This window comes from Vigna unguiculata, chromosome 3 (genome assembly GCF_037176805.1).
Source record: "Vigna unguiculata cultivar grain cowpea cultivar isolate G323 ecotype 2 chromosome 3, ASM3717680v1, whole genome shotgun sequence".
NCBI classification, from domain to species: Eukaryota; Viridiplantae; Streptophyta; class Magnoliopsida; order Fabales; family Fabaceae; genus Vigna; species Vigna unguiculata.
Window position 1 is genome coordinate 37,054,514 of NC_140794.1, and position 14,632 is coordinate 37,069,145.

Sequence of the window (14,632 nt, forward strand, 5' to 3'; positions counted from 1 at the left end):
GAATCACTTGTCTTGCATTTGAAAGGTTTTGAACAAGTTTTTAAAAGTGTTTGTTTCACTCCTTTGGTGGATTTTGAGTGCTATCCTTGCCTTGTTACTTTGGGAGTATGATCTAAACACTTGGGTTGCATTTTGGGTTGGATTTGGTCTCGATTTTCATGTTGTCTAACCCCTAATCCATTTATTTTGTCTCGGATTTGAGTGTTTTTGTTGTAGGAATCATGGCAAGTTCATCAAATGCACCTACACCAAACAAAAACAATACCTTGATGAGATTGTTTCGGGATTTGGAGTTGTCTAGGAAGGAGGCCTTTGAACAATTGAGAAAGGACAAGGAGCAAAGTGACCTAAGAATCCAAGAGCACATTCAAAGGCTTGAAGCTAAGGAGCAAGAAAGAGAGGCTAGGAAAAGAGGGCATTCTAGGCGCAAACCATCACAAGAGAAGCAAACTCCAAAGATTCCTAAGTTCAAAGGAGAAAATGACCCAAACATCTACATTGAGTGGGAACAAAGAGTGGACCAAATTTTTACCATTCATGTAGTTAGTCATCAAAAGCAAGTAGATTTGGTAGTCTTAGAGTTTGAGGATTATGCCATGACTTGGTGGCATCAATTATGTATGGACAATATTAACCAAGAGTCACTCGCGACTTCTTGGAGGGACCTTAAAAATTTGATGCGCGCTAGATTTGTTCCTTCCTACTATAGGAGGGAGACTATTTTGAAGCTCCAAAGGCTTCAACAAGGGTCCATGTGTGTGGATGAATATTACAAGTTAATGGAGTCCATGCTTCTAAAAGTAGGACTCCAATTTGAAAGTGAAGAGGAAAAGGTAGCTAGATTTGTGAGTGGGTTAAGGAGGGACATACAAGATTTAGTAGAGTTATATGAGTACTCCTCTCTTTACAAAGTTTTACATTTGGCCATCAAAGTTGAAACTCAATTGCAAAAGAAAAAAGAGGCCAAGAGGAGTGGTTCATACAATGACTACTATTCTAGTACTTGGAAAGATAAAGAAAGAAAACATGATAAATCACCACTCAAGAGTTCCAAAGACCCACCTCCTAGGACTAATTCGTCTAGGCCTTCTAATGAAACTCCTAATTCTTCTCAAGGTACAAGGACAAGTTCTATAAAATGTTTTAAGTGTTTGGGATATGGGCACATAGCTTCAAATTGTCCCACCAAAAGAACCATGGCCTTAAACCTTAAAAAAGAAGTAGAGAGTGAACATTCTTCTCCCCCTTCCCCCAAAAGTACTTCTTCCCACACTTCTTCTTCAAGTGAAAGGATTAAACCCCTTGAAGGTGGATTGTTAATGATAAGGCACCAACTAAGACAAGTTTCCAAGGAACTTGACCCTTCTGAAAGACAAAACCTTTTTCATTCAAGGTGTCATATCAAAGACAAACTATGTCCCCTCCTCATAGATAATGGAAGTTGTGTAAATACGGCTAGCACAAGGGTTGTGGACAAGCTTGGCTTGAAAACTATCCCTCATGCCAAGCCCTACAAGCTATCATGGCTTAAGAAAGAAGACATTAAAGTAACTCAACAAGTCCTCATTAACTTTTCAATTGGAAATTTTAAAGATGAGGTGTTATGTGATGTTGTGCCTATGGAAGAAACTCATATTTTGTTAGGTAGGCCATGGCAATTTGATAGAAAAGTCTTTTATGATGGCCATGCTAACACCTATGCTTTCTCTTTCCAAGGCAAGAAGTTCACACTCCTACCTCTCTCACCCAATCAAGCAAATAAGGACCAAAATAAAGTGAAAGATAAGAGAAAAGATGAAAAAGAAAAAGAGCAAGTTACCTCCAAAGTGTTACTTGCCTCTAAAAAAATATTTTCAAAGCAAGATGGACATCACCATTCTTTCTTCTCTTGCAAGGCTCAAAAGGAAGACCCAATGTGCAAGCATGAGAAGAAAAGTGGTCTAGAAAAGAGGGATGGCCTAACCAAAGCTAGGGGTAGTACCCATAGAAAAGATGGAACAAGAGCTCATAAAAGGGAGACGCAAAACCTCCCCCAAATCAAGTCAAGCTCCATCTACAAAGGATTAAAGAATTTGTGGTCAAATTCTCTCCAAGAAGGGGAGGATGATGAAGGATTGACCCCAACCAAGGATGAAGGCACATGCTTAAGAAGACTAAGCATGTTTAGAAAGGAAGTTCGCTAATCCTTCATCCCTTTCATTTATGTTTGTTATTTTTGATTCCCTAAGTTGACTTAGTTGAATCAACTTTAGTTGACTTGTTGACCTTTGACTAGGTTTGACTTGTTGACTATAGTTGACTTGACTTAAGCCAACATGCTAATCTATGTTTATTTGCTTTGTAGGTTAATTAGGAGTAAGAAAGCAATGCTAGGTGGCGCATGGTGATTGGGGAGCATAAATGATGTGGAGGAGAGAGTAAAGCAAAGGCATAAAGCATAAAGTAAAAGGCATGAAGCAAGTGTACCTATGTACCTTTGGTCTCCTTTGTTTTTAGCACACTTTGACCACTTTTTGGAGACATATGAGACACATTCTTTGTCTCCTTTTGTGCTAGAACGAAATTAGCTTTGCACACACCATAGTTAGCTCTTTTGTCTCTCATTTTTGTAACCTTATTTGACCTAGTTTCTAGAAGCTAGGGTTAGGTTTTTGTAGAGACATCCTTAGGTATCTTTTATTTGCTTAGAGACCCCTAAACTCTTCTATATAAGGGGTGCTCCTAGACATGTAAAAGGGTTGAACATTTTGAAGTAAAAACACTCTTGTGTCTCAACCATTTGTGAGAGTTTCCTCCCTTGGGAGTGAAACTTTTAAGCCTTATCTTGCATAGCAAGTGGCGGCACACATCCACTCATCTTCAAGGTTGTCATGGCTTCTAGCCTAGCCTTGTAGTGGCGTGCTTCTCACATTTTTACCATTTCTTTCCTTTCCATTTTATGTTTTCTTCTTCCTTTAATATTTCTTGGTTTTATATGGTTTATTTGCTTTCCATTTCCTTTTCATTTTGAATCAATCCATCATCTTCTTCTCTTGAGCTTTGTGAAAGGAACCTTCACATCTAGATAGCTTGCTATCTTAATGTCCAGTGGGGATTTCACTTAGCTTTCTTAATCAACTCACACCATATTCAATAATCTTAAAAAGGAACAAGATAATCCTTCATCATGTGCTGAAGTTCTAGACTTGTCCCTACACTAAAGGAGGTTGGTGAGTTGAAAGTGGCAGAAGAATTGGAGAAGAAACTAGAGCTTTATATAAAACAGGCTGAGGAAGATTGTGTTCACAGTTCATGAGGTTCCAGCACTAAGTGGAAAAATCAAGGAATCTAAAGACTTGATTGACAAAATAGAAACAACATCCATGGCTTAGGTGGAAGCAATCAACATAAGAAAGAATGAAGTGAACAAAAAGTGGAGACAACGTGGAAATTTGTGTTGCTTTTGGTCACGGATTGGTGGTGAAGAACACAATACTCTATTTTAAATGTCATGAATCAGATTAATTGACAAAAGAGCTAGAGTCAAAGATGAATCACAATGCTTGTATGAGACATGAACACATTCACACAATGTATCAATCAACTTAATAACTTAATGGAACCCAAAACAAAACAAAGCAATCAATTTGGGCTCGAACCTAGCAATCAATTCAGAAACGCAAATGGTTGTATGACACATGAACACAGCATCAATCAACTTAACAACTTAATGGAATCCAAAAGAAAACAAAGCAATCAATTTGGGCTCGAACCTAGCAATCAATTCAGAAATGCAATGAAGTCTGAAAGGGAAAATTGATCAAACCTAGCAATGTCTCACGTCTCTTGCAAACAACCCACAATATTGCAGCTTTCACGCCTGCCTGCAACTGCTAAACCCAACCGGACATCATCTCCCTTACCAATTTCAGAAACAACGACAATGAGAACAAGTTTGGGGGTAAAAAAAAATCAAAGAAACACCATGGCCAATGACACTTACCACTACGCTACAGGAAGATCGCGCCGGAGAACCCACGAAGAAGATGAGGCAGCGATAGTCAAGAAGAGGTCAGCGCATGAACGTGATAGAAGAATCATGGTGGTAGCGGCAAACGCGACAGTCACGACAGTTTTCTGATCGTTTGTTGGCATTGAGGTTGTTCAGGATTTTAGGGGAAAGGGGGAAACTAAAATTGGTGGAAGGGGAAAGTGAAATATAATTTTCATTTGACCGAGACATTTACCGAAGGATCTCGTCCGTCGGTAAAGTACACATGTGACATAACCGACGGATCCTTCCGTCGGTAAATAAGTAACCCAATTCACATGTGATATTATCGACGAATCCTTCTGTTGGTAAATAAGTAACCCAATTCACATATAACATTACCGACGGATCCTTTCATCGATAAATAAATCATCAACATCCGTCAATCCATCCGTCGAAAAGTAAATTTTACCGACGAATTATCATCTGTCGGAACCGATCAGTCAGTAATAAGTGAATTTGTTGTAGTAAATTGAGTATAATATAACTATAGGCTTATTTATTTATGTCTCTCATTACTCTTTCATATTGGATTTTTCAAATTTAATATTTTTATTGTATACAATTTTAATATTTTTCATCTTTTTAGAGTTATTTTATCTCATACCTTAATCCTTAATTTGTCTCATTCTAATTTATTTATTTTTTGATAATTTAATTGTTTATATCATTTGATTAAAAGTTCGCCTTAATAATATAAATATTCTTAACATGTATTGATATTTTGTATATATTTATTTTAGTGGGGAATTACAATTTCACATTTATCAAAAAAAACGTTTACGCGCTTATCAAACTTCAAGTCTTACAAGGCAAATTATGTGTGTAACGTCCCAAATAAATAGATAAAAACCCATTTAATAAAACGTCATATACATAATATCCAGAGGGTACAAAGATTTGGAATATGAAGTACTTTGTACCCTAACATATCCATAAACATGAAGGAGGTCTCACACGGCCCAAAACGTAAAATACTAACGAACTAATAGCAATAAGTCTAGTACAGACAAGGAAAACATAGAAAATAAATTCTCTAGCAATGGGCCCCAGAGTGGGCCTAATACTCGTCCAGTCCATCATGCTACAGCATCCCTATGAACATTACCACTACCAGGGGTTCTCACATCTGCTCACATCAACAAGGTTGACGATCATCGCAATAGAGAAGACCACGCACAACATACAAGCAAGCAAAGGGTAAGCTAGTGTAAAGGAATCTCATTTTATAACAATTCACAGGTAATTTCAAAACCAAGCATAAATAACACGCATCATGCCCAAAACTATCAAAATATATGAGACTCCAAGACTTGACTATCCGGATACGCATAATGAGGCACCACCACAAGACAATGGAATTAAGTCCTAGCAATGAGGCATCACCGCGAGGCCTTCGCGGAATTACACCCTTACAAGAGGCACCACCACGTGGCCTGCGTGGGATTACATCCTGGCCTGGAGGCACCACCACGATACTCGCGTGGAATTACGTCCTTATCTCGAGGCACCACCGTGAACTCTCACCTCGAGGTTCATGGAATTAAGTCCAATAGCTGAGGCACCACCGGGAACTCCTCCTTAAAAGGGTCCACGGAATTATGTCCAATAGATGAGGCACCACCATGAGCTCTCACTACAAGAGTCATGGAATTACGCCCTACTCACACATTGAACATGTTTCACCAACCAATCAGAAGCTCCCATAATGCTAACATCATGTATAACAACCCCATCATGCAACTCATGCTTTCCAATTCATATAACATACAACAACATACCATTCCCACCGCAACCTCATATATCAATCACGACATCATCCCTCAACCCACATAGTAAAGCATTTAGATCAAATAAGCAATCACACACTAGTGCACCATTCAACAATAGCACCAAACTTACCTCGCAGTCTCGCTCAGGCTAACAGATCCCGCTCAGCAGAGGGGGTCCTCTCGTTCAGGCGAAACCCTTCTCGCCTAGGCGAGATCGTGAAAGGGGGAGAGCGGACTATGCGAGGTCTCGCTCAGGCGAGTCCCTTCTCGCCTAGGCGAGACCACTCCTCTCTCAAAAAAAATAAAAACCTCTCGTCTAAGCGAGAGATTGAGCAGTAGGTCCTGGGTGAGCCTCTACTAATCTCGCCTGGTCGAGAAAACCAGTGCCCGCCACTGTTCCTTCGAGTGACAGCCCCCCCCCCCCCCCCCCACATGCATCCACACAATCCAACAGGTATTTTCGACCGATTAAATTCACACACAAACCGTTCAATCAACACATACCCACAAACAAGCAGATTCTACCGAAAACAATGGTAAGGTCTAGCTTCCCTTACCTGGAAAAGACTAGCACGGGACCTCGATCTTAAATAGCGATGAACGGCAATACCAGGAGCGACTCAAGGTGCTCGAAAAAGATGAGAGACAGGGGGAAAATGGGTTATCCAGCGAAACAGTAGCAGAACTACGAGCAAGGTTGGAAGGAGACTTACGCAGAATATGGAAACGGAGTTGAGCGTTGTTCGATCGGGAAAACGTAACCCCAGCAGAGCTCCTTACGGAAGCGGAGTGTGACAGCACAATTCTAGGTCTGTTTCTGAAAGTGATACAAATGTGGATTAGGGCAACAAGAATTTGGCATTTATCCTATGGGCCAGCCTCTAGGCCCAACTGCTATATGGCAACCCTTCACTTTATGGCAGAAAAAGGGAACCAGAAATTAATGGGCCTTACAATGTGAACTAAAAAAACATCATATATCTTCATTACTAAATATTTGAGATTAAAGTCATATTGATCTTTTAGATTCAACCATTTTGGTACATTAATTATTGAATATTTTAGATGTACCTCAATTTATTCAATAAAAAATTAAATTAATCTTTTTTTATTTATTTTCTTAATGAAATTAAAACTCCATTTAATAAAATAATAAAAATGTTTTAGAAGTGATAATGTTAAAAATGTATTTTTCTTCCTTCTTAAGCTCACATGACATTTTTTATATAAATCTACTTATTCCCACACACCATAGCAAAATTGTATTCACTGCATTTAGTGAAACAATATCACTAATGCAGATTGGGGTTTTTAACTCGCCTTATAGGCCTCGGTTACTGCGGGACCGAAGCCTATAAGGAGGCAGTGGTATTTTTGAAATTTTTCTAACAATTTTGCCTCGGGTCCAAGTTCAACCGAAGCATATAACCGGTTTTATGCTTCGGTTCTCCATCAACCGAAGCCTATAACCCGTCAGTGGCCCCTAGTATTAAAAAATTGCCACTGACAGCCCATGATTTGGCCTCGGGTAGCAAAGGACCGAGGCCTATAACAGATGATTTGGCATCGGGTGGCAAAGGACTGAGGCCTATAATACTTTATGCCTCAGGTGTTTACAGAAACGAGGCCATATCGTTTATTTAGGTTCCCAAATCGCGCGAACCCATCACTGTTCATCATCTTCTCTCTCGCGAACGCTCTCCGCCACCGAGCCCTCCGTCACGATTGCATCCTCTGTTGCCCTCCATCGCCGATTGCACCTCCGTCCACGAAGCTAGCGTCACCGGTCTTGCTCCGCCACCGAACAGTAGGCGAAAAGGAAGCAGATTCTACCACCGTCACGCCACCGTCCCGCCCTCATTGCACCCTCCGTTGCGCCTCCATTGCGCCCTCCTGTGTGCCACCGTCACGCCGCCTCTGTTGCGCCCTCTTTCGCGCCTCCGTTGCGCCCTCTGTCGTGCCTCCGTCGCCCTACTTCGCCACGGTCCCCCACAACCACCACTTGGCGACAAACGTTGCACTACTGCTCCGTGCCACTACTCCAACGAGTATCTTGCGCCTCCTTTATTTTTGTTAAGAATTTAAGTATAAGATAAACTTATTTTTGTTAACGTAGAAATTGCTTACTCGACCTACAAGAGAAAAATTATACTAATATCATCATTGCATCATGGAGCAAAATGAAATCCTCAACATAAATGTTTGGTAGATGATAGTTTATGCAAATCCTTCTATTTTATGACTTTTGTAAGAGAAATAAATTTATTATATTTTGGCTCCCGTCTGGGGAGGGGGTACAATTACAATAATCTATGGTTTTTCACATTATATTTTATATACTTTTTTTCTCATATATTCAAATCATCTTATAGTTCTTACCATATGTTTTCGTAAAATACATTTGATTTTTTCTCTGTATCACTCATTTTGAATTTTTAGATTGGATTTTTGATAGATTGATTTGGGGAGAGAGAGAGAAAGAGATTGAAAGGACCAGAGGGTGAGGTTGATATTGTTTGTTTTAAGGAATTTGGAAGTGATTTTTGAATAGATTAGGAAGTGACGTTTGTGACTGAATTGATTGATGTGACATATTGAAAAAAAATTTAATAGATAAAAAAGTTAGATTACCAAAATGTCTCTGATATACAAATGATTTATAATTATTTTTATAGATTCTATTGAATGATTGAAATTATTAAAAAATATTATAAAATAATACAATATATTTGGTATGAAAATAAATTTAACATTTACATATTGAATGTTTACGTGGAAATAATTTATTTACATGAAGATTTTATTTTCTTTTTAATAGTAACGAGGATAATTTAGTAATTTTTCCTGCATCACCCTCTAATCTCACTATGTATAATACGATGACATTTTGTAGGAATTCTATTAATTCTCTCTGTAAGGCCTAGTTTTCTGCCCTAAAGTTTTAAGGGCTGCCTTTAAGCTATTGGGCCTAAGGGTTGGCCCAAAGGATAAAACCACCTCAAAGTCTGCCATAATTCACTCATTCTACACTTTCAGAATCTGCTCCCTTGGTGCTTAGAGTCGTAGTCGTCACTTCGTTAGGGTTTCAACGTTTAACCAGATTCAAGCCTAGCTCAACCTCGTTCTACTCACCTCCATAATCCTCTCTTAGAGTTGTGGTGTTCCTCTATTCGGCGTCAAGGTCTTGTGCTAGATTATTCCCAGGTACGGGAAGCTAGAACCTCCTTGTTTAATGCGATTGCGGGTTGTTTTGCTTGTATTTTTATGATTCTTGAACTGGTATGTTACTGTGAATGCATGGAATGGTTGGTCTTGTCGTTGGTGTGTGAAAATACAACTGCTGCAGGTACGGACAGTGGCGGCGACTGATAATCTCGCCCAAGCGAGCTTGTCTCGCCTAGACGAGGTGAGTAGAGGCTCGCCCAGGCCTTCTCGCACGAATGGTCGCCCAAGCGACCCGCTCAGTTTTGAGCAAGCGAGCGTCTCGCTCAAGCGAGGAGAGTCTTGCCTAAGCGAGAACATGCAGAGGTCACTGTTCCAGATTCACGAGCTCTCGCCTAGGCGAAGGGAGCTCGCCTGAGCGAGAGTCTCTCTCTCGCCTGGGCGAGGCCCTTCAGCCTGAGCGAGGAGCTGGGCGAGGATACGTTTTGAGTTATTTTTCTCTTTGTTCTTGGATGGTTAGCATGCGATTGATTGGGTTATTGTATAATGGCATGATGGGGGTGATTATGCATGATTAGGAGAGGGTTATGTGTGGTGAATTGTGAGTTTGGCATGATCTTTGTATGAATTATACATGAGAGGTTGGATATATATATATATATATATATATATATATGTGTGTGTGTGTGTGTGTGTGTGTGTGTGTATGTGTGGTCACAAATTTGACATGAGCAACGATGGATATTGATGGTTGGTAATCCAATGGCATGGTATTGGTATGAGAGGAAGCACTTTACTCATGGTTGGGAATAACGAGTTGGTAATGATTCAATATATGATAAATGAGGATTGGTTACGGATGCTGGTGTGAGGTTCCTATGCATGATATATGTATCTGTTACTTGGCCGTTTGTATATGTTTGGTATTTGGTCAGTATGTAATTCCTTGAAGTCTCTAGGTGAGACTTCGAGGTCGTGCTTCAGTGGTCGGGACGTAATTCCATGGCCCCTGTTAGTGGGTGTCCATGGTGGTGCCCCATCTATATAACTTGGTAAGGATTCTGATGAAGGCATGACCACCTCCTTAGAAGCTCCCTCAAGAAGGATCACTAGAAGCATGTCTAGAGGGGAGTCTTCTATTCCATCAGCTTTATCTTTGTTTTGCATTACTTTAGTTTGAATTCCCTAAGTTGGTTTCTAGTTGATTTATTTTTGTTGACTTGTTGACTTTGATCCAAAGTTGACCTTTGACCAAGATTAGATTAACTTAAACCAACATGCTAAACCTTGTTTGTCTTGTTTTGTAGGTAATTAAGAGAAAGTAGAGCATGGCTAGGTGGCACTTGGTGATTGGAGCACTTGGATGAAGTGGAAGAGAGAGGAAAGCAAAAAGCATAAATCAAAAGCAAAAGTAGACATGTACCTTGTCTCCTTTTGCCTTTGTGGTTTATGCCTTAGAAGGTCACTTGGTCTCCTTCCTCTTTTGGCCTAGAATCCTCATGGGAATGCCTCCACCAATCATCTCCCTTCACTTGGCCAAGACTCACTCTCACATTAGGTTTAGGGTTTGCTAGTTAATCCTTTTTCATGTTTTTGTATTTGCTAAAGGAACCCTATGAATTCCTATTTAAAGGGTGCTCCTTGTCTTGTAAAAGGGTTGATCATTTTGTTATAAACTTTGTGCATTCAACCACCAATTTTCGTGAGCTCTCCTTCCTAGAAGTGAACTCACATTTGCCTTTTCTTGCTTGCAAGTGGCGGCACCATCACTCATCTCTAGGGCTTGGTTGGCTTAAATCCCCCCTATGAGTGGCGTGCTTCTTCCATTCTTCATCTTCTATGCTTTCCATTTTTATTGTTTCTTCTTTCATTTTGCTCTTTAGTGTTGTTATTGCTGTGTGTGTTTAAGCTTGATCCAACTCTCTTCTTCCTTTCATGAGCTTGAGAAATGAACCTTCACATCTAGATAGCATGCTATCTTAATGTCCAGTGGGAATTTTCAAAAAGCTTTCTTAAACAACTTCACCATATTCATAACTCTAAAAGGAAACAAGATAATCCTTCATTAGATTCAAGGTAAGGATTGCATCCTGACACTCTAAGGAGTCAGTTAGTCTCACTTAGAGCGGACTGACTCTTGTGGTAAGAGTAGTAGGAGGCCTGAAACTCATTAAGGGCTAACCTTGTGTGTGAAGGAATTGATTCATTGTAACACTTGTAACACAGCTCGGGGGTGAGCAGAGGTATCCACCACAAGTGTAAGCATCCACTGAATCCGACCAGGTTATATGTATCCAGATGAGTCGAGTCGAGTCGTAGTGTATTGATTTAGAAGGTTATAATATGCTTGGGTGATGTACGTATATTGGACTGCGAAAGTATATCTGAATGCATTGATGAAATCTTTACGGCTCTAGCTTACCCTGTTTGTTTGTCTGGTTGTCTTGTATGTGGCTCTTCTCTCTTTTGCGATGATCATCAATTTATTGATGGGAGCAGATGCGAGAGGTTTTCGCGGTCAACGGGGGAACAATGACTCCGCTGCTTAGCCATCTGGGTTGGATTTTCTACTTTGGGCTTTCTTTTAGGGCCACGGCCCATGTATTGGTTGTCCTTTAAACTTCCATTTCATTTCAGTTAAATTTTTGTATCTGGTTTAGTTTGACATCGTTGTATGTCTTGGTTCATGGTAAGGTGTTATGTGAAAACTCTAAGACTGCGCCATTATACTATTTCGTTGTGACATTTCCTTTAATTACGGTTATTAATCAAATGGGGTGTTACACTTTCTCGCCATCCCCTCCATCGTCTTGAAAGGAACATGTTAAACACCTTATATTCTTCGTTTCCTAATTCTCTTGTAGAGTACATTTGTGCAAAGGAACACAATGTAAATGTTGGCACACCTTTATTACCCTAGTATCGATAGGGCACCAATTTTTTAGACTTTTTTTTATTTAAAAATTGAAATTGCGATTTTTATTTTTTTTATATTTATTTTGTATGATGTTTTCATTTTTCTTTTCTGAACTTATATTTTTTAACAATAAATAAAATCGAGGAAAAATTTAAATAAAAACTAGAAGAAATATATAAAGAATATAAATATTATAATATATTATTTTTATTGTATAAAATATTTTCTCAATGATAGTATTCCTTTCGATGAAAATAAGAGATATTTCTCTCCAATATTTGTTTAGACAAAAGAAACTATTTCCAATAAATAAAAATTATTAAATAAATATAAAAAAAAAGTCACCTATAAATATTAAAAAATAGAATTTATGTATGCAAATACAATAAAAGCATAAAAAACAGGGCATGAGAACTTGACTTCCATTAAACAAAGTAATTATAAATTCTGTGTAAACACAGCTTCTATGAAAAGAGATTAAAATAATTAAAAGGTATGCATATTTCTATTAAAAATAAAAAATTAGAGATTAGGCATCTAAACACAAGTTCTTAATATACAAATAAAAAGTGTTTAAGCACGAGTTATATTTATATATATAAAAGCATGAATTCTTCATTTTTAAATTTTGTTTCCAAAGATAATTTACCTATTTCGGTATTTGTTAAAAAATTATTATTTTTCTTAAAAACATAAGAAAATTACATTCATTTGATAAATTTTCCTCCACTCTAACTACAAAGTCATACCAAACACATAAAAGAAGTCCATGAAAAATTGATGTTAAAAAATAAATGAAATACAGAAGTGCATCTCAAATAGAAATATTCTTGAAATAGTTCACTATGAAAGATAGAACAAATGGAAGGGGAAAATTGTGAGAGAGAAGCAAAATATTAGAAAGAAGAAGCAAGAAAATGGGAAATGAAGTTACCTTGTGAATAAAACCATCATCGATTAGGGAGCTACTTAACCTTTTAAACAACACATGCAATGCCTCCACTTCCTTAATTGTGACTGCATTATCAACATTATTATGATAATTTATTTAATATAAAATCATGCTTTTCAAGCATAATATACTCAATCACATACTCAATCTTTGTAATGTATTTTTAAAGTAGTTCATTCTAATAATCTCTTTCAAAACACACTAAAATGATAGATTTCTATAAAAGGATGACATGGTTTCCTTACAAAAGTTAAAAAAAAAACAATTATATACATAACTATATAAATTTTTAAAAATGATTTTAAGAATCTATAAACAAAGATGTAAAAAAAGTAAAAGTTGATTCCTACTTTATTACAATTATGAAATTCCTTTATATAAAAAATAAATATAGTTTTTGTATAGGTGCTTAAAATAAATTCACAAAATAATTAGAATTTTTTAATTATTATTTTAAAAAAATAATTTTAAATTTTGATTTAAATAAACGTAAACTTAGTATACAAAGCAAACAAACTAAAACAAACCTTAGCATAATATAGATATAAAAAAGGAGGCAGTGTCAACATAAAATAAAAATAGAGTTGATAAAAGCTGGTCTGTGGGAGGGCCAAACAGTATCATTCCTAAAAGTTAATAAAAATTAAACTTTAAAATACATTAATATTCACTACTTTTAAAGATTTAAAATATTATAAAATAAGAAAACAGTGTCAAATCAAAGACTTAACTCAAACATTTTTTAAAAGTTATGAAACTAAATATAAAAGTGGAAAAAGTTATAAGAACTAAATAAACAGTTTAGCTTATTAATTATCAAGTGAAAATATTATTTTAAAAATAAAAATGTTATTTAATAAACTTTTATAGTAAACCCATATAAAAAAGGTTAGTTATTTACATCTTGTTGCAGCAGCAAGGGTTGCAAAATCCTCAGCAGTGTAGGAACAACGTTTGTGCTTCTGCATTGAGCAATAACCAAAACAACCAGCGACAGCCACCATCAATGGCATCAACGCTGCACACACACGTTCCCGTATTGTCCTTGAATCTGACAAACCCTAATCCAAGTTACAACCACCATGAAAATGAATGAAACATACATGTTTAACATAATGTATTTAGAACAAGATTTCTCAGACAACTTAAAGAGAAATTTAGTACATTAAGATATTATTAACAATTCCAAACATGGACCAACCTTGGTGATTAAGATGAAAAACTTACATGGGAATCCGAGGTCACGATGTGTGTTGTTGTGTGTATGGCTGGATTAGAAATGGAACCCATGGTGATGAGAAGGGCATGAATGGTTCTCAGTTTTTAGCATTCTTAAAGTTTTGTTGGATCACTCTGGTGTGGCTTTCTTATGATTATTAATTCTGGCAGGTGAGAGATTGTGGCCCCAACACAACTCTTACCACTTGTTGGGCTTTGAAAGTATCGAGCCCAAACCCAATTGCTTCGCTGTGAGAAAATGAGTTTTCTCTCTAAGCCTCCTCAACCACACACCACTCCACGTAACCCGAAAGAAAAATAATTTTTCAACAATTAAATTTCAAAAGCTTTCTTTTATAATTTCAAGTGACATTTTTTTTATTCTTTTATATTTCAAAACTATTTAAAAATGTTTTTTCAAGTTATAAAAAGAAATTATCAAAATTAAGTTGTAAAAATATCATAGTCCAACCAAAAAACGTCACTTTCTCTCGCTTGTTCTATGCTCCACCACCTTCAAGTTAAGTTAAGAGCTTGCTTTTTCTCTTCTCTTTTCGTAAACCACGTTCCTCCTCTACTTT

The 14,632-nt window shown here is 37.4% G+C and overlaps 1 protein-coding gene across 4 annotated transcripts; it reads right to left on the bottom strand.

Annotated features, from left to right (window-relative positions):
- Window positions 1-4,868: 4,868 nt before the first annotated feature.
- LOC114175596 (calcineurin B-like protein 10) lies at window positions 4,869-14,216 on the bottom strand. Of its 4 annotated transcripts, XR_014993934.1 has the most exons (5): window positions 14,061-14,216; window positions 13,735-13,894; window positions 12,816-12,898; window positions 6,360-6,619; window positions 4,869-5,159 (listed from the first exon to the last, which is right to left on the bottom strand). XR_014993934.1 is itself a non-coding variant. In XM_028060354.2 (4 exons), the coding sequence occupies exons 1-4, from the start codon at window positions 14,121-14,123 to the stop codon at window positions 5,154-5,156; spliced, it is 312 nt and encodes a 103-aa protein (XP_027916155.1). In that variant the 5' UTR covers window positions 14,124-14,216; the 3' UTR covers window positions 4,869-5,153. The 4 variants fall into 4 exon arrangements, 3 of the variants coding, with proteins under 3 accessions (XP_027916155.1, XP_085527516.1, XP_085527517.1); XM_028060354.2 differs by lacking the exon at window positions 6,360-6,619; XM_085671390.1 differs by having other exon boundaries at window positions 4,869-6,619.
- Between the last annotated feature and the right edge of the window lie 416 nt (window positions 14,217-14,632).

Coding starts and splice junctions, on each gene's coding strand:
- LOC114175596 (XM_085671390.1), bottom strand. CDS start 14,123: ATGGGTTCCATTTCTAATCCAGCCATACACACAACAACACACATCGTG. Junction 13,895..14,060: donor TCGTGACCTCGGATTCCCAT/GTAAGTTTTTCA, acceptor AACTTGGATTAG/GGTTTGTCAGATTCAAGGAC. Junction 12,899..13,734: donor CCTTGCTGCTGCAACAAGAT/GTAAATAACTAA, acceptor TTGATAATGCAG/TCACAATTAAGGAAGTGGAG.